The following is a 23,892-nucleotide window of genomic DNA, read 5'->3' as shown; positions in this document are numbered from 1 at the left end:
AGCTGCTCTTGTTACCTGTAACTCTTTTTCTCTTTGGGCGAGGTCACTTCTCATAGCTTGGATGTTGTCTTCATGAGCCTTCAGCTTGTTTTCTAAAATGTTAAGGGTTTGTTTGTGTTTTGCACGCTCGGCCTCCAGCTTCAGCTGCTCATCCTTTTGGGTTCAACAAACAATAATAATTATTCTCACTATCACTGCAGCTCACGTCCTCCAAAAGAATAACAGCGTTGTTAAATTGAAAAAGCCTTTACATTCAAACAACCCATAGTTTAAACTAATTTAAAATCTGAGGAAAGGTGTACTAAAACGCCCCTGCAAAAGCAGCATCTTTTACATTTCTGAAACTATTTTCAACCTCTAAATAATGCTCTACTGTACCATTATCGGCTCCGTGTCTTCAGAAAGCTGATCAAGCCGATCTCTAACAGAAGCGTACTTGGACTCAATGTCCTCTGCTGTTTTCTGATGATTATCGAGCTCCGTCTTTGCCTCATGAACGTTCTGCTTTTCTGCCTCAATCTTCTGTCGGTTCTCTTGGGCAACTTCTTCCTGCAAGAAGTATGTAAAGACGAGATTTACACAACATGTGGTAGGATGCATGTCTGTTTGGAAAGGGGGCAGACTTAAAAACAAAGTGATCACCAAGGAGCTGACGTCATCGATGTGCTCCTCGCCAGCATTCTCCAGCTCTGTTATTGTCGCCTTGACTTGATTCACAGAGACCTGCATTGGAAACACAAAAGATAATAGAAGTTGTTGTTTTAAATAATATTAGACGGCATCGATATTAAGGCCGCACAATAAATAGTTTTTTATCCTCATTGCAATATCAACTGCTGCAATAAACACATCGTGACATCTGTGCTTTAATATGTAACTGTTTTTTTAATGGATCCATTTGTTTAATTTAAGAATGTTGGAAATGATTTTCTTTCACTCTCCTTTTAAACTAAATTCAACCAGCAATTTCTTGTGTTTTAGCAAAATACTGAAAGCAGCAGAAATGCAGAGCTGAGTACTCTTTAAAGGACCCATGGCATGAAGATTTCACTTTATGAGGTTTTTAACACTGATATGCGTTCCCCCAGCCTGCCTTTGGTCCCCCAGTGGCTAGAAATGGTGAGAGGTGTAAACCGAGCCCCGGGTATCCAACTCTGCCTTTAAGAAAATGAAAGCTCAGATGGGCCGACCTGGAATGGTTACCTCCCCTTTCTCTGCTTTGCCCACCCAGAGAATTTGGCCCACCCATGAGAGAGAGAGACATCATGGCTTTGAAACGAGCAAAGTGGCAGTTGGTCAAGGCCACAGCCCCAGCCTTCACCTTGGCCCCCCTCTTTCCTCATCAAAAGCTACAGACTCAAAAATGGCAAATACTAAAGAAATCTCATTGTGGGACTGGCTCTACTGGCTGTAATTCTGCACAAAGGCTACATTTTGGGAAAAAGACTTCAGATACAGTATAAGAGGACCACTAATTTCTTTATTAGTAGCTGTAGTAAAACCTCTTCTAAAAAAGCCCAACCTTGATCCAGGTGTTTTAGCCAACTATAGACCTATATCTAACCTTCCATTTCTCTCTAGGATTCTTGAGAAGGCAGTTGCCAAACAACGGTGTGACATTCTGCATAGCAACAGCTTATTTGGGGATTTTCGGTCAGGATTTAGAGTTAATCATAGCACAGAGACAGCACTTGTGAAAATTACTAATGATCTCCTTATTGCATCAGACAAAGGACTTATCTCTGTACTGGTGTTATTAGATCTTAATTCTGCATTTGATACCATATCTTATTAAAGAGATTGGAACATTTAATTGGCATTAAAGGGACTGCTCTAAGCTGGTTTAAGTCTTATTTATCAGATCGATCTCAGTTTGTACATGTTAACGATGAATCCTCTGTGAACACCAAAGTTAGTCATGGAGTCCCACAAGGATCTGTGCTAAGCCCAATCCTGTTCACTTTATATATGCTTCCTTTAGGTAGTATTATTAGGAAACACTCCGTAAACTTTCATTGTTATGCAGATGATACTCAATTATATCTATCGATCAAGCCGGATGAAACTAATCAGTTAGCTAAACTTCAAATGTGCCTTCAGGATATTAAAACTTGGATGACCTGTAATTGTCTAATGTTAAACTCAGATAAAACTGAAGTTATTGCTCTGGGGCCCAAGCACCTCCGTGACACATTATCCAAAGAGATAGTTACTCAGGATGGCATCACCATGGCCTCCAGCACCACTGTGAGGAATCTTGGAGTTATCTTTGGTCAGGACCTGTCCTTTAATTCTCACATAAAGCAAATTTCAAGGATTGCCTTTTTTCACCTACGTAATATTGCAAAAATCAGAAATATCCTGTCTAAAAATGATGCAGAAAAACTAGTCCATGCATTTGTTACTTCTAGGCTGGATTAATGCAATTCTTTATTATCAGGCTGCTCAAAAAAGTCCATAAAGACTCTTCAGCTGATCCAGAATGCTGCAGCACGTGTTCTGACAGGAACCAGGAAAAGAGAACACATCTCTCCTGTTTTAGCTTCTCTGCATTGGCTTCCTGTAAAATCCAGAATAGAATTTAAAATCCTTCTCCTGACCTACAAAGCTCTTCATGGTCAGGCACCATCTTATCTTAAAGAGCTCCTAGTACCCTACTACCCCACCAGAGCACTGCGCTCCCAGAATGCAGGGTTACTTGTGGTTCCTAAAGACTCTAAAAGTAGAATGGGAGCCAGAACGTTCAGCTATCAGGCTCCTCTCCTGTTGAACCAGGTTCCAGTTTGGGTTCGGGAGGCAGACACCGTCTCCACATTTAAGAGTAGGCTTAAGACTTTCCTCTTTGATAAAGCTTATAGTTAGGGCTGGCTCAGGAAAGTCCTGAGTCATCCCTTAGTTACGCCGCTATAGGCAAAGAGATAACTTAGTTATGCTGTAATAGTTTTAGACTGCTGGGGGACTTCCTTTGTCACACATGGAGTTCCTCTCTCCTCTATCTTTCTATCTTTCCATTTGTGTGCATCCATGTCCCAGAAATGCCTGTTACTAGCCTAGCTCTGGGGAGTAATTCCCCGGAGTCTTTATGTTCTTTTTCGCCCAGCATGTTTCCTTGGATCAGGGAGGCGCCAAAATCAGGGTAACAGCTGTCGCCATGGTCCCGCTACATGTCCTGCAATGCCATGTTACATCCTGCTAAGTTCTGCGGTGCCCTGCTTTGTCCTGCTATGCTCTGCTGTGCCCTGCTACGTCGTGCTAAGCTCTGCGGTGCCCAGCTACGTCCTGCTGTGCCTTGTAACGCTGTACAGTGCCCTGCTATGCTACTACAAACTACTACAAACTACTATTTGCTTCTTCTTTTTTTTTGTGACTGTTATTGCCGCTCTTCGTTCTAATCCCAACCGGTTGTCAGACACCGCCTACCAAGTGCCTGGGTCTCTCCGAGGTTTTTTGCCTAAAGGGCAGTTTTTCCTCGCCACTGTTGCGCTGTTGCTTGCTCTGTAGGAAAATACTAGAACTTTTGAGTCCTTGCAAGTTCTGGAGTGTGGTCTAGACCTACTCTATCTGTAAAGTGTCTTGAGATAACGCTTGTTATGAATTGATACAATAAATAAAATTGAATTGAATTATATAAAAGCATCCAAAGAGCACCAAGTCATGGGACCTTTAATAACTATTTTCTATTTATCAAAAGTAATATCGTTATTACAACAATATTGCATGTTTTCGTCATATCGTGCAGCCCTAATCATTACTATAAATCTTCCCCTCACAAAAAGCCGAAAAAGAAGCAAAGAGAAAGCAACAACAGGAGAGATACAAATGAAAAAGCACAGAGTCAGAAGAGAAGACTGAAATGTGAAGCAAACAGCATTTCTGTTAAGTGAAACCAGCTTCTGGTGCAGCTCCTGCGAGAGTTCACTGACCAGAGTCTTCTTCAGGGTCATGATGGTGCTGTTAAGCTCGCTCTCCATTCTCACGATGTCCTCTGTCACAGAGGTGACGTGGAGTTGAAACCTGGACAGCTGAGCCTGGTGATTCTCCAAGTCGGACTCCAGCATGCTGGGAAAGGAAGCATTGTTTTTTGTTTTTTTTAAATCTCAGTTCTAAGTTTACCACATTTAAGAAAACAAAAGTCACAATACACTTCTTCTGAAAACGTATAAATCGTACAAACTCTGCTGTAAAGCCTAGCAGAACACATTCCCATTTCAAACAAGAGTAAAGCTACTCTATAAAAATAAAGTTTTTCACTCAGCGTAAGCACCAAATGGAATTAATACAGCATTGAGAAAGGGAAATTTATTAAACATAAACACAAGATAATGTTGATAATTTCACGCAGTTTTTTTTAACTTAAAGCGTAAATCTGGCCAAAATGAAACCTAGGTTCTTTCTGTGGATGTACCTGAGTCAAACTTTCCTTTAAAAGCTTAATTCGGAAAAATGGCCTTTTGAGTCTGAGTGCTAGGGGCACTACTTTGATAGCATCAAAATTACTATTTTTAAAACACTAAGAAGGCTTGACACAACATGAAACTTTGCTCTGAGTATCACCAGGGGCTCTACACGTGAACTCCAGTATTGAGAACATTGTTTGTGTACACAGAGTTTACTAAAAAAGAACAACTCACTTCAGCAGTTGGTTTTTCCGTTCTCCGCTATCTTGCTAGTGAAAAATGTATCTGTGAACGCAAACAATGTTCTCAATGCTCAAGTTCACGAGTAGGCCCCTGGTGATACTTCGAGCAAAGTGTCATGTTATGTCGAGCCTTCTTGGTGCAAATCTGGTAGTTAATGATAATCTGGCAGCAGTGGAAGGAGTATTCAGATCCCTTACTTAAGAAAAAATACTAAGACTACACTGAAAATACTCCACTACAAGTAAAAGTCCTGTGTTAAAAACCTTATGTAAGCAGAACAATGTGCGTACAATCAGCTAAATGTACCTAAAGTATCAAAAGTTATAGTGTTCATTGTGCAGTAAAATGTTCCTGATCAGTGTTTTACTTCATGTGTATTGTTTCTAGATTCATACTGCATTTTACTGCTGTATAGATGTTTAAGGTTGTGCTAACTCCTACTTATATACAGTTGGGTAGTTTAATGAACACCACTGCATCATATTCTATGGGATCATCATGTTTATAGCGTTGCTGTCCTGATAGAACCATGTATCTCTAAAATGTCAGCTCTGTTTTTAGCTTTGTCACAATGCTTTTTTCTTCCCCCAAACTATTATTAGTTTAGTTTATTATAAGGATCCCCATTAGCTGACACCTAGATGACCAACTAATCTTCCGGGGTCCAAAACAACATTAAAAATAGACAATATTAAAATGGACAATATTAAAACATTTTATGACACATAATTGAAAAAAGAAACAAAACACACTCTTAACAAGTATAAAACAAAATAACAAATTAAATATTAAATTAACAATTTAATATGTATACGTGGAATTTTTTCTCTTCTCCCTTTTTCACAGTTTATATTTTTTGCATATCAACTATGTCATATAGCTTTGTTACCTTATTTCAGACTCGAGATCCCCACCAAGATATTTGGCCATGCTGATGTCGGAGGTGTAATAACGGTTTGGGTACACCTGATCTCCCTCCATGGTGAAGGCTTCACGACAGTTCTTAGGAGGCCGGCCTTGCTGCATGACTCTCCTCGCTTTTTCTTTTTCCTATGATAAAACACAGCTCCGATACTTCATCAGTCTTCAAACAACTCTATGTGCAAGAGTCAGCATTAACAGACAATAGTTCACTCGCTTACTTTGATTATGAGAATGGATTCAATCCCCCTCATATCAATCAGGCAATTGACGATGACGGGGCTTGACGCTGTGATTATGTCCAGCACAGACGGGTATTCTTGATTATGTGCTTTCCTACAAAACAATAGAGAAGAAAAAAACGTAGCTTTGAAATGTGTCAGAAAAAAAAAGTAAAAGAAATCAAGAAATCTGAAATGGTGCTGCTGCTGACCGTCCATGAATGTTGTAAAGTTTTTCAGAGAAAGGGCTAACGATGATCTGTGGCCTGTTGCCCTTTGGGTAATATTTAGACATGAGCTCCTGCAGGACCGCCTCGTCTTTGTAGTTGTCACAGCAGAATGCCTTCATGAAGCTCCGCAGACAGCACTCCACGGCTACAGCCAACATGGGATCCTTCAAACTGATGCACGCCCCTGAGAGCAAAACCACACTGTGTAACAACAATATGGACTATTTAAGTCAAAGTGCTTTTTAGTTAGACATTTTGGACAAACACTTTCATTAGCTTTCTTGATAGGATTTCAAACCAATATGAAGCAGGAGCCAGCAGCCGTACGCCCCAGGTCCTTAAACTGCATTCACGTTTCCTTCACTTGATTCCCATCCTCGGGTCTTAGTACGTCCCAAGCCAGGAAGCATTGAAGCAGATTTGAGGAAATAATGCGAGCAGAGAGGAAACAAGGAAATGTGTTTTTAAAGGGGTGAGACGTCCTTTCCTCGGAAGCATCACCTTAGTTCTTCAGCTGGATGGGTGGAGTTAGCTCCTCGGGGCAGGAATAAAAGCTTTGAGACGGCCTTCCCGAAAAAGGACCAGAGCGACTTCCGGTTCAAGTGAGGAGCCAGGAGATATCAAATAAGTGACTTAGGAAGCAGCTAGGAAGTTACTAAGGTCCTGGCCAATAAATAATACAGCTCAAAGTCCTCCGTACTACTACAATTTTACTTACTTATTTTTAATTACTAAAATGTCAATTTGATATGTACGCATTAAACACACAACACATTAAGTACTAATTAGCTAGTTTTACAGGTGCTAGTAGGCAGATTTTGTCACCTTTGGACATTTCTGGTCTTTATGCTAAGCTAAGAACTTGCTGGCTTTTGCTTCATATTGAACAGAAATACATGAGAGTGATATTAATAAATTTATCTAACCCTCAAAAAGGAAGCAAATTAGCATATGTTTCAAAATGTCACACTGTTTATTTAAGTACTAAGTAATGTAGATAGGAAGTCAAGCCAGCAAAACACTAAAAAAGAAAGTCACCTATGGGACCAACGGGTCTCTTGTGAAAGCGTCCTGTGGTGTACGCCTCAGTAATTGAACCCAGCAGGTCGGGTACATGATCTCCAAACCGCTTTAGTTTGTTTGATCGACTGGCGAGGACCTGATTCTTCCTCCTCAGTTTGGACTCATACAAAACCTGGATGTTTCTTTCCTCCAATCTAGTCAACAGGAACAGAGCTTGATGGGGAAATTTCACTGGACTATGGATAAAGTGGGCTCTCACTCAAGTTTGATTCAATTGATGTGAAAGCAAACATAATTTTTTTATACCTCAGCTTGTCCCGTTCCTCCTTTCCTTTGTAAAGTGCCTGATGTTTGTTTTTTATCTCTTCATTCAGCTGTGAGCACTTTTTCTCAAGCTCTGCAAGCTGCTCTTTCCGACTGGATATTTTCTTCTGCTGTGCGCTATATTCCATCTCTTCCTCGTTGTTCAGGCTTGCACTAATACACAGTAAGGAAAGAATAACATTTCAACTGAATGTATGTATTTGTATGAATGTAAAGACGTCATTTAACCTTTCCACTCCCCTACCTTGTTTTTGCCTTTCTAATTTTCTCCTCAAGAAGATTTTGCTCTTGCTCTGACTGTTTGAGTTTGTTGACAGCCCGAAAATAAACGAGCTATGGGAAAAGATCATGCAACTTTAACCAATGTAAATGATGTACACTTTGTATATTAGGTTATCACATTCCCCAATGGGTACCTCTTGTTCCTTGTGAGCTTTGCTGACTGCCTTTACTTGCTCTTTCAAATTCAGATGGTCCTCGGATAGAGACTCTTGTTCCTTTTTCATGCTAGTAACTCTGCTATTGATGCACTGAAGTTTCTTTTCTACTTGTATGACCATAGTCTGTGTAAAGATAAGAAAAAGAGCAAATTAATGTTTGAACACAACGTCTGAAAATCCATCTTTTTTTTTTTTAAAGCTACAGTGCGTAGTTTCTGTTGCCCCCATGAGGAATTCTAAGTAATGACAACAACACTGAAGCATCCACAAGATGCAAGCCTTTTGTAATGTCAAGAATAATATCACAATGTCAGTCAAGATAATTGCAATTTTCTTGTCTTGTCATGTCGGTTCAGCATTTGTGCACTATAGCGTTCATATAGTGGCGAAGGTTTGAAGGAGGGCAACAACAGAACAGGAGCACTTATGATGCACCTGACAAAGCTGAAGGTTGTCCTGATGTTTGTAATTATTGGCTTCGTTTTCAACGTCCTCCTTTAACTGCTGCACCAACTGCTCCTTCTCCTTGACCTGAGAGTGATAAAAAAAAAAGACCACATTCATCTCAATGAAAATTGTGAGAGAAAGAAGAAACTGTATTATTTAATGCAGTTTCTTCTTTCTTGTCATCCTTCCTACACACTCTACAGACTTTATAATGAATACATGTTTTGCTCTGTTTTGAAATAAACTCTCACCAAACACCAGGCCATTGCTTTCTTCAGATTCTCCAAAACCCCCTTTATCTCGCTGAAGGACGGCAACTTTTCATACCTCTCTTTCTTCTGCAGAAACTCTTGCTTCAGGACCTTGAGAGACTGAACACAAAAATGTGCGAGATCTTTAATGACAAGTTTTTATTTGGGTAAAAAGAATATACCGTACGGGTTAAATTGTTCATCCACAAACTAATCCGCTGGTAGACAAGAGTAATTTTATCTATATAGAAGTTACAAATTGCTTTATGGGAGGAGGAACAAGAGAATTTATAAAACAAGCAGGATCCATTGTACAACCAACAAAATAAATGGAATGAGACACAGACACAACAATATTTGTTAAGGACACAATATCTGTCAAACTATTCTGAATTAAGTATTTTGGGTGCTGCAGAGACATCCCAGTCTGCAAATCGTATCCTACAGACTAAAGAATATATCTTTGTTTGGCACTGATCCTCGCATAAATAACACCATAATCATTTTTCAAATAAAAGGAGACTAATGATACATAAATGACCATTCCCTCCAATATCATGAATCATATTTCAATTGCAACATTAGTCAAAACGATCCCAATTAGATATTTTTCTCATATTGTCTAGCCCTAATAGCTCAAGTAAATACAGACATTTTCCAATCCCAATAAAACGTCTTGATTAACAACATAAAGAATTTACTTTTGTAAATCACTGAACTGATGCTGAAAGAGCTGATAAGGTAATACACAAATACAGTACCTCTTCTTGTCTCTCAACCTGTTGTCGTGTTACTGTTTTATTGAGCTTGATGTGGACGTAATCTCTCTTCATCTGCTCCAGCAGAGTTGCTTTCATAAAGAACTACAAACGACAAGTGCAGAAAACATTCTTTTCATTACGATCAATACAGATGTTATCTTGAGAGTTGAAGCTCATGAATAAAAACGGCATGGTGCACCTTATACTTGTCTGATTCACTTTTTGAATGCAGGAACTGTTTACTCATTTCTTGGTTGAGAATGGACACCGGGTTATCCAACTGGAATACACAAAACAAAAGTTCTGATGAGGTTTCCACATTATTTTGCAGTTACATTAAAAAAAGGGCTTTTATATCATTCTTTTTCTAGGCAGGTGTGTCGGAAAAAGTAAAGGTTACCAGTCATAATTGCTAAAGAAGTCCCGCCCACTGTCCATTACGCATGCAAATTATATAATATTATTATATTATATTATAATATTTCACAACGGAAGGTCTGTGTGATTGAAACGTTGTGAAATAAAGTATCTTCATGTGTAATGGACAGTGTGCGGGACTTCTTCAACAAGCAGTTATGCCCGTGTTATATAAAAAAAAAAATCCCTTTTCTTGCATTTGAGGTGTTTTTTTCTGTCTCTGGTGCTGCCACACCCATACAAACTCAGAAAAATAAACATCCATGCCGGTTAGAGTGAGATACGGGTTTCTGAATTCATCCTGTCTTCAGCATCCGGGTGAGCTGGTCAAAAATTGGCAAGGCCGTCTATGTCAATATTTGGTGTGTGCTAACCACTTTAGCTTATACCAAATCAGCTAGCTGTATTTGAATCAAAATACTTTTCCTTTTTTTTGGAAAGATTATTTTTTGGGGCTTTTCCTTTTATTAAAGTGACTAACCGGCTAAATGCTAGCAGCACTAGCTTCTAGCTAGCAGTACCTAGGTACTGAGCATTTTAGATGCCTCACTCTGTAGATAGAACAAAGAGCTCAACACACAGGGTGAAAAGAGGAGCTGCAGCAATGTGCAGTACAACAAAAATCTGTTTTTTTGAAAATTAAACCAAGTAAACCTATTCTGGTACAACCTTAAAATAGAATTATGAAAATGAGAATAATAAGGGCATCTTAAAATGTCAGGAAATGAAATGAGTTCATTCACTGGAAGTTAAAAAGTTGCAGAACAAAAGACATTTGAGGATTTTTCCAGAATCAGAAACCGGTTTAATCCCAAGTAGCTTTTCACTTAAAAGGAATTTCGCTACAAAACAGTTAGCAATAAACACAGCAAGAGAAAAAAAAAAAAGAAGTTCTGCAAGTTTTAAGAATCATAAATATAAAATGGAAATTTACAATAAGTAATATGTAAAATATGTCTGGTTTAAACTTAAAAGGGATGTACAGTGTACCTGGATGTTAAAGTGGTCCAAAATGCCGGTCAGCTCCTCCTTCTTGGTTGAGATAAGTTGTCCTGAAATACAAGATAGAAGAAAATTATTGTGGTTCAAACCTGAGATGAGACTGTAAACATGAAACTCAGTGGCACAACATTGCTACTGTCACCGGGGTCACCATGAGATGTCATTTCAGAGGCCGATACAAAAGGTGATCATCATGCAACAACAGTTAACTTTAGGTACAAAAAGCAAAAGATAGTGGGTATGTGTAATTGGCTTGTAATTGTTTTGTCAGAAAAGAAAAACAAACTAAACAAACAAAATCTAAATTAAAAAAAAGTCAATACAGTGTTGTTTGGATTAAAACATCAGTCTCCTTAAGTAGTACTACCAAGACACAAACATTTCCTGGGTGAAAGCCGATGTAATGGAGCTAATTAAGCACCACAGTGGTCCCCGAGGCAGTCATCTTTCAAATGCTAGTCTCACACTGCCAGACCTTCCTCCACAGCGCTGCGGAGCAGGGTCTGGCAAGTCAACACACCACTTCGTAATGGGAGAAAAACATGATCTGGTTTATTGCCATTTCTTTCTAAACCAATCACAATCATCTCGGGCAACGCTAAACATCAGACGGAGCCATGGTGCCGCTGAAACGTAGTCTCTGGAAGGAAGGGACATTCCACAGAAATTCCGACAAAACTGGAGCAATCCCGGAAGTGGAACGTCGTGGATATAGACTATCCAAACCCACACTATGCAGAGTCTGAGGTGAGTCAGTGACACCACGCACGATACCCCTTATGTACAAGATAACTCAGTGACATTTACAAGTTGTAAAATACATCAGTCAGTGTGAATTTAAATGTGTCTTACATTTACATTCAACAGCGTCACGCATATAAAATGCATGCATGCAAGTTTATAGAGTAATGTTCCCAACTGAGAGTAAAGACTGTTTACAGATTATAGGGATGAAGATCGAAGATGAAGAAGTGGTGTGTCTTCTCTCCTAAGAGTGTGTGCTGTATTTGACATTTTGGGAAGGTTATGTAAGATTTGGACATCGTCTGTAACTCAGAAAAACTTACCTGATTTGCTCTTCAGCCTGCAGTTTCGAGATCCATCACTAAAGATCCGGTGCTCAATGGAGATAGAGTCGCCGTAGATGTCCCTTTTATAAGCATCTGGTCCTCTGTTTTTTAGCTTTATTGTTATATCTGCAGCACTAGAGAGCAGATAATACTGTTTGAGGACCAAATTACAGCATTTCCAGCAGCATTATAAGGATACTGATGTATCTGTCTTTAAAGGTCCCATGACATTGTGCTCTTTGAATGCTTTTATATAGGCCTTAGTGGTCCTCTAATACTGTATCTGAAGCCTCTTTTATATAGACCATAGTGGTCCCCTAATACTCTATCTGAAGTGTCTTTTCCCGAAATTTAGCCTTGGTGCAGAATTACAGCCCCTAGAGCTAGTCCCACAATGAGCTTTCCTTATTATGTGCGATTTCTGAGGGGTGTGGCCTTGACCAACTGCCACTTTGCTTAGGCATGATGTCTCTCTCTTATGGGTGGGCCAAATTCTCTGGGTAGGCAAAGCAGAGAAAGATGAGGTAACCTTGCCCCTTATGACCTAATGAGGAGCAAGATTCCAGATCTGCCCATCTGAGTTTTAATGTTCTCCAAGGCAGAGCAGGATACCCAGGGCTTCATAAGCAGGCGGGGGGGAACGCATATCGATGTTAAAAAAAAGAAGTGAAATTGTCATGCCACGGGACCTTTAAGGAATCTTTCTCACTGGGTGTAACATTGGGACTTACTTCTCATTGGTCTTCACAAAATCCTTCAGAGACGCTCCTCTGTTTGTGACAGTGGCCTTTCCACCGAGGCCTACAATCAAAGCAGTAAGGATTGCACTTTTTCCACCTGGGAATCAAATTAGAAACAACAAAGACAAGATGTCCAATCACTGCATGGAAAGCAAACCACAGACTGTACTGGCCCAAAGCTAAAACTAACCCTTTTATGTGAATAAATACATACATAGAATCACCTGTGTTATTTTCTCGCCGCAGATGCATTCAGTTATGCAAAAGAATCGTTAAATATATAATGCCCAATAAAAAACAAGGCACTATAATCTTTTTTTATTTCTTAGTCACGTTCAATACATATACATATGTAAATTACTATTTTTCTATTAGTTAATTGTATTTTTTTTTCAATATAAAACCCAAAAAATACGTACACATGTTTTACTGTATTACGGAAACCAACTGTGATTGCAATAAAGATTTTAATAAAAAATCATAAAAAACAAGGCCTATTTGTATGTAATGTTACTATGATACAACAAATAGATCCCCATAAAAACAACAAACTGACTAAAAGCATCTTACTCAGACACTAATTATTCTAATAATTTACTAGAGGGGACAAGCCTAATTAGTGGTGATCAGAGCTATTTATCGGTTCATCGTTGTTTTTCAGTTGAAGTGTACATACTGTAACACACAAGCCAAAGACAACAGAAGATCACATGATATTTAGAAACCCGGTTCTTACTTCCATTGTTGCCGACGATAAAATTCACATTGGACCCAAATTGGAATGGACCGAGCAAATGGTGACACATGAAATTCTTGAGAGTGATGGTCTCAATGACACCGATATCTCCCTAAAAAATATGTGAAGAAAACATTATTCTATAACTGTTGATGAGCTGGTAAGGACAACCAATGTGTGCTTGATGGGGGAAAATGACTCACTGCGGCAGAGGGAGTGAGGCTGCTGGAGGAAGGTCTCTGATGCTTCTTATCATCCGGTGCATCTTCCATACCCACAGCAGTCACTCTGCGGCTCTTGAACGCTGTCGCACCACTGGTCACTTTCACTTTCCTCTTACTCATTTTCAAGCATTAGCATCACTAAAAATAAATTTAACAGAAAGACACACTGAGACTCTTTAGGCAACATAATACGTTTTAAGTCAGGGTTTACAAAATGTATCTTTTTTTTTTTTTACAGTTTATTGTTCAGTTGCAGATTCAGTTGCTGTTACAGATTTTTCTCCTGTTTGAGTTGTATGGTGCTGTAAGCAGCGGTGGAAAGTAAGATTTGAAATGGGATTGTATGGTGTAGGCCTGCTTATGGTCAGTGTATTACCTAAAGTATTATTAGTGTATTACCCCCAGTTTGGAGAAGCAGACAGGAGTTCCAACATAGAAGCTAAACAGGAGGAGCAGCTAAACGTATGTAAAACCACCTGAAAAAAGTCTATATCTGTGTTTCACCACCTAACCTTACCGCCTAAGTTAGTTTCATTGTTCTCACCATTTCGAAACACCAAAGTCACAAGTCATAGAATAACCAAACTAACGGGTCGAGGCAGGGGAACAGCAACTCCTGTCTTCTGCAAGGTAAAATGACAGTTTTTGTCAAAGAAGTCTGGTGGCTTTAAAGAGAGCACAGATTAGACACTCTTACAGTTGTACTTTGGAAACTGTTTTAAGAAGTTTAAAAATGTGTCTTCACACCTACTGCAGGGCAACGTTTTAAGATAGCTACTGAACAGCTTATAAACGACGCAATTACAAAAAAGGGTTTCAACAAGAAAGCGTGTAAAAAAAAAAAGAGATGTGAGCATTTTATTTTAAGCCAGGAAGCAACGGTCTGAAACCAGCAGGCTCAACTGTAGCAGGTGTTACTGACAGCTGCAGATACAAATTTATTGCAGGGGGTTTTGTGTTTCCAACTATTTTCTAACTGATCCGATTAAGCACTTATATTTAACCTATTACAAAAGTGGATATTAATAGTTCTGAATCACTATTATCATTCAACTGATATATCTAGATAAGACGAGATGTTGTGTTTTCCCACGACTCAGCAGCATTTAGGAAACAGTGAAGTCTGTGACGACGTTTTTACATGTTTTAAGACTGAAAAGCAACAAACGAAAACAAAACACGTCAAACTTCTGGTAAAATGTAGCTTTTTTGGACCACAAACAAATATGACAAGCTTATTATAAACTTCGCCTACCCTTGTTCGGTTGTGTGCACCCTGCAGAAATAACATGGGGAGACGGGAGACGGTACAGTGTTGCTAAAGACTTCCTGGTCAGAGCGTTGCTAACCGAACTGCAGTTGTGGGTGTTGCTCCGCCTTCAAACACGGAACTGAAAGCGAGTTGCGTGATTGGCTGTGCGCGCCTGTGTCTGCGAGAGTTTGAAACTTGTTTGTAATAATTATTAGTGTAAGGGTCACTGTGTAAACGTTTCATTCGGGAGAGTTTGTGATTTAATCCATATAAACACATTTTAACTAATAAAAAGGGTCAGTTTAATAAAGTGCATATATTCACCGGGATGTTATTATAATCACCCAGAAATGGGAAGCCTTTAAAAACCCACGTGCGTGGTGCCCGCCCCCACCTCCTGACAATGAATCCCAATGATGAAGAGTCGCATGCAACAAACAAGGCGGTGAGACAATGGAGATATGTTTAATGATGTAACAAGTTGGTATGAGTAAATGTGGGGCGATCAGAGTTGAGTGCATTATGTTTAACACACACAAAGCAACGTAAAGCGTGTGCTTAGAGAGTGGGATGTTAAGTTTATTTTATTTTGTATTATTATTTTTGCATAAGAAGCTCATTTTGCAACTGCACTGCATGGTTGGAGCTGGTTTAGAATCACAGACATGCAACACTATATTTTTAGGATTATCAAAGTGAATTAGGGTGTAAAATAACTTTTAGATTCTCATAATTATAAAGCATTTTAACACAGGTGTGTTCTTGATTAAAGTAGGCTAATTTAATCAAAACTGTTTGATTGTATAAAAAACTCTTGCATTTCCCATTTATACATTCAAGATTAAAAAAACTAAATCACTTGCTCACTCATAAGAATGCAGCCCCTTCATGTTAGCACAATACGGCTTTCTAAGCCTGTATCAACCAGCTTGCATTTCTCCTAATTTTATCATTATTACCCTGTTGACCACCATTTTTTTTTTTATTAAAGGTAATTTAATGCATATAGATTACCTAAAATTTCAAATGATTGATATATTTAAGTAAGGGTTTTGTATCTTGAATTGTAAACACTGTAATTAATTTTTGGTGAGCATGCAACATACAACTCTCAACAAAAATGGGGATATGTTCCCTAACCTTTGAATCTGTAATACTGCAAGAGGAGACTATCACTTGGATGTAACATAATGCTGAGATTGTTCATCCACACAAGTTTTATGAGGCACCTTGCTTCTAAATCTGTGTGTGTGTGTGTGTGTGTGTGTGTGTGTGTGTGTGTGTGTGTGTGTGTGTGTGTGTGTGTGTGTGTGTGTGTGTGTGTGTGTGTGTGTGTGTGTGTGTGTGTGTGTGTGTGTGTGTGTGTGTGTGTGTGTGTGTGTGTGTGTGTGTGTGTGTGTGTGTGTGTGTGTGTGTGTGTGTGTGTGATATTTCACACTTTGTTTCCTAAACATTGCCTTAACACTGACTCTTCTGTGTCTACCTTTCACAATGAAAGCCAAGCTTAATATCACTCAGAAGACTCACAATAAAAAAAGCGTTTGGTCGACACTAGATATCAAACAAAAGGTAGACACTATATCATATTAACTTGCTGTAAGCTGTAAATTCACCACTTCTGAACAGAGGGCTGAACATAATGTCACCTCGGTGGTGATGGGCAAATTGAGCTGTCTAACTATGTCTCCGCCTGGGACAGCTTGTTTAAAGGAGCTGCTAACTTATAACACTAAAAACATTACCGTCAACAAAATACCCTTGCAATTCAAATCCACCTTGACGTTAACTGGTAAGCTTATTAGCCTGTTTGGGAATTAACACCTCTGCTGAAGTGTTACATTTGTTAATGATAACAATGACGGGACAGCAACTGCTGTCATCAAAAAAAAAAACACTAAAATGTAGTTCTCTATAAAATTATTTTCATTGCCTTCCATCTTTTCTTCAATAGCCAAAACGTCTGGGTTTTAATTTCTAAATAGATTTTTTTTTGTGCTGATTTCCACTCGGTTTATTAGGTGCACGTGATGCAGGTAAATAATTAAGCAGATTAATTGCACAGATGGTTACCGAACTGTCCCGGAAATTCTAAAGGTTGGTGGCGTTATAAGGGTTAAAAAAACTGTATTTCTTCAACATTTCTTTTTTTCCTGCAGGTGTATTTAACCTCCTGAGCTTCACAATGTGTTCAATTCCCGGCCTTCCAACTCCAGGATCAAAAGTACCAGTTCTCATCACAAGGGTAAACCTAAACTCCACTTGTGGTCTTGTGGAATTGTGGATCAACATGGATAATGGGAGTAAGCGTGCGTATGATCAGATGAGAGATGAAATTCAGACTCCTAAAAGGAAGTTTTATGGACCAGAAGGAAACCCAGGTGATCACTGTCTGGTTTTCATCAGTGATACCTGGCACAGAGCTCGGATTGTATCGATTCAAACTGAAGCTTGCAAAATTTTTCTGATTGACCAGGGACAGCCTCATATCACCACAAATGAAGCTTTAGCATGGGGCAATAATGACAGTTTTCTCCTTCCTCCTGAAACTGAATCATGCATACTCGCAAATGTCCTCTCCCTTGGGAATAACTGGCCTGAAAAAGCTACAACGTTTTTGGAGTCCCTACCAGGCAAGAACTTTAAAGGACTGGTTCAACATGTGCTGATGCCACACAGGACCATTGTCCTTGACATACCAACTATTTCCAAGCACATGTGTAAGATTGGAGTTGCAAAGAAAATGCCCGTAGATGAGTTTAAATGTCTTGTACAGAAATGTCTTGAGGCCGACCATGTAACTCAGCAACAGAATCTGAATGTTGGCTGCCAACTTCAGAAGAATGACCTATATTTTTACCCAGAACTGTTAACTGATCATTTTGAAACTGTTAACGTGACAGCGGTAGCTGATCCATATCACATTTTTTGCAAACTCCAAATTTTTTCCAAGTCAGTGAAGATGTTATCAGAACAGATCCAGCAGCACTATGAAGAGAGCTCAGACCCGGGAGAGACGCAGCTTTTGACCCGCGGGGATCCATGTGCCGCTAGAGGCATAACCGGAAAATGGCATCGCTCATTACTAAAGCAAACAATGACTAGTGATGATGCTGTAGAAGTCTTTCATGTGGATGAAGGTAAAAGTGAATCGGTCCCAATTGGAAATATCAGACCCCTGCATGTAAAATTTCTGAAAATGCCAGTTGTCACGTATCTCTGTTCTCTTGAAGGTCTAAAAGATAATGGCACAGGGTGGAATACGGACCAGACTGATTACTTAACATCACTGCTCCTGAACCAGACCTTTGTGGCGAAGTTTTACCACAACAGTATACGTCAAGATGTCTATAATGTCATTCTTTATGCACATAATGCTGCATGCATCAACAGGTGTTTCATAGACATGGCAGGACCCATTTCACTCTCAAAGACTGAACCAGATTCATCTGTCCAAAATGTTCCAATTCCGTCAACATTTCTCAGTCCACTTGGAGACAAACGTGGCATGGAATTGAATAACAAAGTTATTGTAAATGTTGATGGTTTACTGGAGGAAACTTTGCCATGGACCGAGAACCAAGCAGTCAATGGCAGAACAGATGATGGACCCACTTCTGGAGCTGGCGATGCTCTAATAAAAAGAAGCTCAGAACATCCAAGCCCTCTAATACAGAGCACTGGGAATCATTTAGCAAATTTCCCCTCTGAGGTGCAAACTTATTCTGGGGACAAAGGGATGAAAAATGGTTATCAACTAAATTTCTCAAGCTCGGAACATCCAAGCCCTCTAATACAGAGCAATGGGAATCCTTTAACAAGTTCTCCCTCTGAGGTGCATACTTCTTCTGGAGACAAAGGGATGGGAAATGGTTATCCTATAAATGGCCATCCACATTGCACAGATCATCCACTTGGACTTCATAGCATGAAACAAGAGATGACTCTTCAGACTGCCCAACAGATCTCCAACAGTTCAGAACATGTCAGCGTGCCACATGAGGACGGTTTACTGCAAAAGCTCATAAATGGATCAGTATTAACAAAGACAACCAAACCAAAACAAGTCCACAGCAGCAATGGGACATGTGCAAGAGATGAGCTAAAGTCACAATCCATGTTGAACACAGAGGAGCATCCAGAGATTGCAGTTCCTCAGTATGCAGTAGAAATTGAGCATGAAGGAATGGCAAATGTAGCAATGCATAAATACTGGAAACCAGTTGAAGACTGTGTTGGAATAGAGCACCCTCATACAGAAACCTTCCTCCCAGATGATCAATCTGAGTCCAACATGGCACACCTCAGTGTTTCCAAAGGAAATGTGAAAATGACCAATGTCCCTGCACCGGAGATGGAACATGAAAAGAAATTGGATGAAGGAAGAGAACCAAATTTGGATGTCATAAAAAGTTGCCAATTTGACTTAGAAATTACACAACCTTCCCTTCCTTTTTGCCCCGAGGGAAATGTTAACATCTGCATGTGGCCAAGCATTTCACTAAACAAGACAAGAGCGGTATACACATCCTGCATTGTTGGACCACATTACTTCTGGTGTCAGTACACAAACACTGAAGACCTGAACATAGTGTCAAGACTGGCTCAGGAAGCAGGACAGGCCCATCAGGACATGACGTTCCCTGAGACTCTTTGTCCTGGCAGTCTATGCCTTGCTCTGTTTTCCAGTGACAAAGAGTGGTATCGAGCTCAAGTTGTTCGCAGAGTTAAAAATGAATTCAATGTTGTGTTTATTGACTATGGAAATGAATTTGACGTTGACATAAAGAATGTGAGACCAGTCCCTCAGAGTCTGCTGGAGAAGGCTCCTCAGGCCTTTCTGTGTTCTTTGAATGGATTTGATAAGTCCAAGGGCTCCTGGGATGATGAAGGTTATGATGAGTTCTACAATCTGGTGGTTGATAAAGAACTAAGAGTGACAGTGTTTAACACAAAGGATCATCCAGAGATTTCCGTTCCTTGGTATACAGTGGAACTTGAGTGTGAGGGAGTGGTTGTGAATACACTGATGGAGAAATACTGGAAACCAGTTGCCATAGAATGTGTTTTGATAGAACACCCTCAAACAGAAACTTTCTTTGAAGTTGGTCAATCTGAGTCCAACATGACACACCTATGTGTTTCCAAAGGAAATGTGAACACTTGCATGTACAAGAAGCCATGCATCTCTAAACACACAGAGGAGGTCTATGCCTCTTGTATTGGGGGACCCAATTTCTTCTGGTGTCAGTACGCTAACACGGAGGAGCTCAGTGAAGTGTCAAGGCTTGCTCGGGAAGCCGCACATGCACAGCAGGACACAACGTTCCTCGAGTCTCTCGGCCCTGGCAGTCCATGCCTTGCTCTGTTTTCCAGTGACAACGAGTGGTATCGAGCTAAAGTACTTAGCAGAGTTGACGATGAATTCAATGTCGTGTTTATTGACTACGGAAATGAATGTAACATTGACATAAAGAATGTTAGATCACTGCCTCAGAGTCTACTGGAGAAGGTTCCTCAGGCCTTTCTGTGCTCTTTGAAGGGATTTGATGAGTCCACGGGCTCCTGGGAGGATGAAGGTTACGATGAGTTCTACAATCTCCTGGTCGATAAACAACTGAGAGTGGCGGTAATCAACACAGAGGATCATACAGAGATTGCAGTTCCTCAGTATGAAGTAGAGATTGAGTGTGAGGGAATGGCTGTAAATGCAGCACTGTTGAAATACTGGAAACCAGTTGCCAAAGAATCTGTTGGGTTAGAACCCCCTCAAACAGAAACCTTCCTCCAGGACGGTCAAAATGAGTCCAACATGACACCCCTCAGTGTTTCCAAAGGAAATGTGAAAAATTGCATGTACAAGAAGCCAATTATTTCCAAAAACAAAAAGGAGGCGGTATATGCCTCTTGTATTGGGGATCCCAATTTCTTTTGGTGTCAGTACGCCAACACGGAGGAGCGCGGCAAAGTGTCAAGGCTTGCTCAGGAAATGGTACACACACAACAGGACACGTTTCCCGAGACTCTTGGTCCTGGCAGTCCATGCCTTGCTCTGTTTTCCAGTGACAAACAGTGGTATCGAGCTCAAGTAATTAGCAGAGTTGAGGATGCTTTCAATATTGTGTTTATTGACTATGGAAACGAGTGTGACGTTGACATCAAGAATGTGAGACCAGTCCCTCAGAGTCTGCTGGAGAAGGCTCCTCAGGCCTTTCTGTGCTCTTTGAATGGATTTGATAAGTCCAAGGGCTCCTGGGATGATGAAGGTTATGATGAGTTCTACAATCTGGTGGTTGATAAAGAACTAAGAGTGACAGTGTTTAACACAGAGGATCATCCAGAGATTTCCGTTCCTTGGTATACAGTGGAACTTGAGTGTGAGGGAGTGGTTGTGAATACACTGATGGAGAAATTCTGGAAACCAGTTGCCAAAGAATGTGTTTTGATAGAACACCCTCAAACAGAAACTTTCCTTGAAGTTGATCAATCTGAGTCCAACATGACACACCTAAGTGTTTCCAAAGGAAATGTGAACACTTGCATGTACAAGAAGCCATGCATCTTCAAAAACAAAAAGGAGGTCTATGCCTCTTGTATTGGGGGACCCAATTTCTTCTGGTGTCAGTACGCTAACACGGAGGAGCTCAGTGACGTGTCAAGGCTTGCTCGGGAAGCAGCACAGCCACACCAGGATGTGACATTCCTAGAGACTCTTGGTCCTGGTGGTCCATGCCTTGCTCTGTTTTCCAGTGACAAACAGTGGTATCGAGCACAAGTAATTAGCAGAGTTGACAATGATTTCAATGTCGTGTTTATTGACTATGGAAATGAATGTGACATTAACATCGAGAATGTTAGATCACTGCCTCAGAGTCTACTGGAGAAGGTTCCTCAGGCCTTTTTGTGCTCTTTGAATGGATTTGATGAGTCCAAGGGCTACTGGGAGGATGAAGGTTATGATGCGTTCTACAATCTGGTGGTTGATAAAGAATTGAGAGTGACAGTGTTTAACACAGAGGATCATCCAGAGTTTGCAGCTTCTCGGTATGCAGTGGAAATTGAGTGTGAGGGAGTGGTTGTGAATACACTGATGGAGAAGTACTGGAAAGGACAGGCTACAGACCATGCCTTGGCAAAAAGTTTGGGATCAGGTTAGTAGACTTTATTTTTATTTTATTTTTTTAATGAAACCTTAACACAGTCTTGTAACTAACTGAGATTCATTAGGTATTTATTGAATGTCATATTCACTAACTTATTTAATGCTGTATGATCTTTCATCTTTAGTGGACCAGATGATGATAGCGGTGTACTCTAGTTTTTCCTTCCCAGCTTCATTCTCGTCCGTGTTCCAGTGTGATAACCCCACACATTTTTGTAATGTTACTGCGCATCTGCCTCATCTGGCTTATTTCCTGTAGTTTCTGTAACATAACTGTCTTGTGGGTATATGCGGTACATCTGCAAATCACATAGACTACAACACTGGATGATGAGGACTGGGGTTTAGAGTCATCTAAAAGGCTTTATAATGATAAACTTGTTTTTCTCATCTAACCTGTCCTCCGAGGGATACAAATGTGGTAAAAACTGGCAGGGAATTATTGTTATTTAGATATGAACTCACCTGGTTGGTTTTCAATGTGTATTCTAACATTTTGTGTTTATTGGTTTCAGATCTGGACCCAGATGAAGGCCCATGTTGTCCAACCCAGTTGTGACAGAGCAATCTTGGCTTTTGTTTACTGAAAATGTACAGATTTGTTGGTAAACTACATTTAATAAAATTTCTGACTAAATGAAATAAAGTGTAATACATTCATAACTTGCAAAACATCTTGTTCTTCAACATTAACTATGAGTTTTACAGTTACAGTTTAAGTTGTTTAATAAATGATGCTGGAGCTTAAATCTGAAGTTCAGTTTTCATTAAAAACAAGCATCAAGCATAGTAGACACAACTTCAAGAACCTTTCCTACACTACAAATGACACACAAGTCTATTCATAGAAACATTTTCTTCTTTAAGACACAGTGCCTGAAATAATAAAAAAATTAAAATAAAAGTTGCTAGTACCCACGGTTGCAGAGCTTCACTCAAAAACCTAAAATGAAATTTGGGGGTTACTGAAATTATCTATCTTAAAGCAACATATTTTTGATTGAGCTGGAAAAAATCAAATATCACAAAATATTTTTGACCAAATACATCAATGTCAATATTGCATAACACACGTCATATCACAATATTACAGTATCAAAAATTTAAGAGGACATCCAGCCCCATACTAATAATATTGATATATTTCCCAGCCCTACTCAACAAGATTAAATTATGTTTTATAACCACATATTCTCTTTAAATAATATCTCTTTAGTGTTTCATGTTTTGGTATCCAGCATGTCGTGACTCGTCATAGCTGGTATGGGCGTGGCTTGGGACGGAGTCACAGTGGGAAAAACTATTCTTTCCCCCTAACCGGGAAAACAGAGTTAACCCAGTATGTTCTACATCACACAGGAATCTACTCCCCGAGCAACATGAAGAATTGCAGGTCCCTGGAGGCTTACAATGTTTTTACCAGTGGCTTTGTGGGAGTGGTTTTACATCACAAAATATTAGGGCGCTAAGCGTTATTATGGAACGCTTATAACTTCTAGGAAAGGCCCGTCCTACAAAGCAGCTCGATTGGTTGGGTTTAGGCTTTGACCTCAAGGTCATAGATGCCTGGCCAATAGTAGTGTGTGCATTCTATTAAAGGGCGGGCTTTCCTAGAAGTAGTGTGGGTTCCATACATGGACTGTTAATATTAATGGGCAGAGCATGTGTGACGTCACCCATTGGTTTGTGTTGATGTGCTATGAGTAGTTGAGTTTTCCGTTACGTTCGCATCAATTGTTTACAAATACAATTGAGTTGCATAAACTGGGTCGAATGAATATTATTTATACATTGTGTTTGAAAGGTTAAACGTTTAAATGTCTTCAGATGTAAAGTTATTCGTTGTCAAAGTGACGTCAAAATGAATGGCAGTCAATGGAAGGCTAAAGGCTTGTTGGCATCAAAATGGCGCCATAGGAGCTGCTACGCATTGTGGTTGTGAAGAGAGACTTACCCCCTTCATATAAACAGTCTATGGTTCCATAATATGGCGGGAGGCAGATTAGCCTACTGTAAAAAAATCAATAAATAAAT

At 39.8% G+C, this 23,892-nt stretch overlaps 2 protein-coding genes across 4 annotated transcripts in view; one reads left to right on the top strand and one right to left on the bottom strand.

Moving 5' to 3' along the window:
• smc6 (structural maintenance of chromosomes 6) overlaps positions 1 to 14,813 on the bottom strand; it is an 18,320-nt gene extending 3,507 nt beyond the window's left edge. For 2 of the 3 annotated variants that reach the window (XR_004654859.1, XM_034858663.1), the window contains exons 1-21: positions 14,703 to 14,813; positions 13,427 to 13,585; positions 13,224 to 13,335; positions 12,479 to 12,584; positions 11,745 to 11,881; positions 10,666 to 10,727; positions 9,458 to 9,538; positions 9,259 to 9,360; positions 8,498 to 8,617; positions 8,235 to 8,330; positions 7,776 to 7,922; positions 7,604 to 7,692; positions 7,342 to 7,512; positions 7,051 to 7,229; positions 5,995 to 6,196; positions 5,783 to 5,897; positions 5,530 to 5,690; positions 3,924 to 4,059; positions 643 to 723; positions 379 to 549; positions 16 to 153 (exon numbers count right to left, since the gene is read on the bottom strand). Coding sequence is in view for 2 of the 3 variants with exons in the window: in XM_034858663.1 (XP_034714554.1) it covers positions 16 to 153; positions 379 to 549; positions 643 to 723; positions 3,924 to 4,059; positions 5,530 to 5,690; positions 5,783 to 5,897; positions 5,995 to 6,196; positions 7,051 to 7,229; positions 7,342 to 7,512; positions 7,604 to 7,692; positions 7,776 to 7,922; positions 8,235 to 8,330; positions 8,498 to 8,617; positions 9,259 to 9,360; positions 9,458 to 9,538; positions 10,666 to 10,727; positions 11,745 to 11,881; positions 12,479 to 12,584; positions 13,224 to 13,335; positions 13,427 to 13,567 (2,547 nt within the window). In the remaining variant the exon portion in view is untranslated. Of the gene's footprint in view, positions 1 to 15; positions 154 to 378; positions 550 to 642; positions 724 to 3,923; positions 4,060 to 5,529; positions 5,691 to 5,782; positions 5,898 to 5,994; positions 6,197 to 7,050; positions 7,230 to 7,341; positions 7,513 to 7,603; positions 7,693 to 7,775; positions 7,923 to 8,234; positions 8,331 to 8,497; positions 8,618 to 9,258; positions 9,361 to 9,457; positions 9,539 to 10,665; positions 10,728 to 11,744; positions 11,882 to 12,478; positions 12,585 to 13,223; positions 13,336 to 13,426; positions 13,586 to 14,702 lie in introns of those variants that run through there. The other variant, XM_034858664.1, reaches the window with a different exon arrangement.
• A 203-nt stretch (positions 14,814 to 15,016) lies between these two features.
• On the top strand, positions 15,017 to 22,519 carry LOC117936261 (tudor domain-containing protein 6). The gene is made up of 5 exons (XM_034859136.1): positions 15,017 to 15,144; positions 16,856 to 18,352; positions 18,476 to 19,026; positions 19,858 to 21,847; positions 22,374 to 22,519. The coding sequence occupies exons 2-5, from the start codon at positions 16,882 to 16,884 to the stop codon at positions 22,415 to 22,417; spliced, it is 4,056 nt and encodes a 1,351-aa protein (XP_034715027.1). The 5' UTR covers positions 15,017 to 15,144; positions 16,856 to 16,881; the 3' UTR covers positions 22,418 to 22,519.
• The last annotated feature ends 1,373 nt before the right edge of the window (positions 22,520 to 23,892 follow it).

Source organism: Etheostoma cragini, chromosome 20, assembly GCF_013103735.1.
Source record: "Etheostoma cragini isolate CJK2018 chromosome 20, CSU_Ecrag_1.0, whole genome shotgun sequence".
NCBI classification, from domain to species: domain Eukaryota; kingdom Metazoa; phylum Chordata; class Actinopteri; order Perciformes; family Percidae; genus Etheostoma; species Etheostoma cragini.
Note: the sequence above shows the minus strand (reverse complement) of the source record. Positions and strands in the feature narration are given on the sequence as shown.

Excerpts from the sequence above, each read along its gene's own strand:
- LOC117936261 (XM_034859136.1), top strand. The coding sequence starts at position 16,882 with ATGTGTTCAATTCCCGGCCTTCCAACTCCAGGATCAAAAGTACCAGTT. Across the intron at positions 18,353-18,475 it reads AATAAAAAGAAGCTCAGAAC|ATCCAAGCCCTCTAATACAG; the intron begins ATCCAAGCCCTC and ends CAAGCTCGGAAC. Across the intron at positions 21,848-22,373 it reads GGCAAAAAGTTTGGGATCAG|ATCTGGACCCAGATGAAGGC; the intron begins GTTAGTAGACTT and ends TATTGGTTTCAG.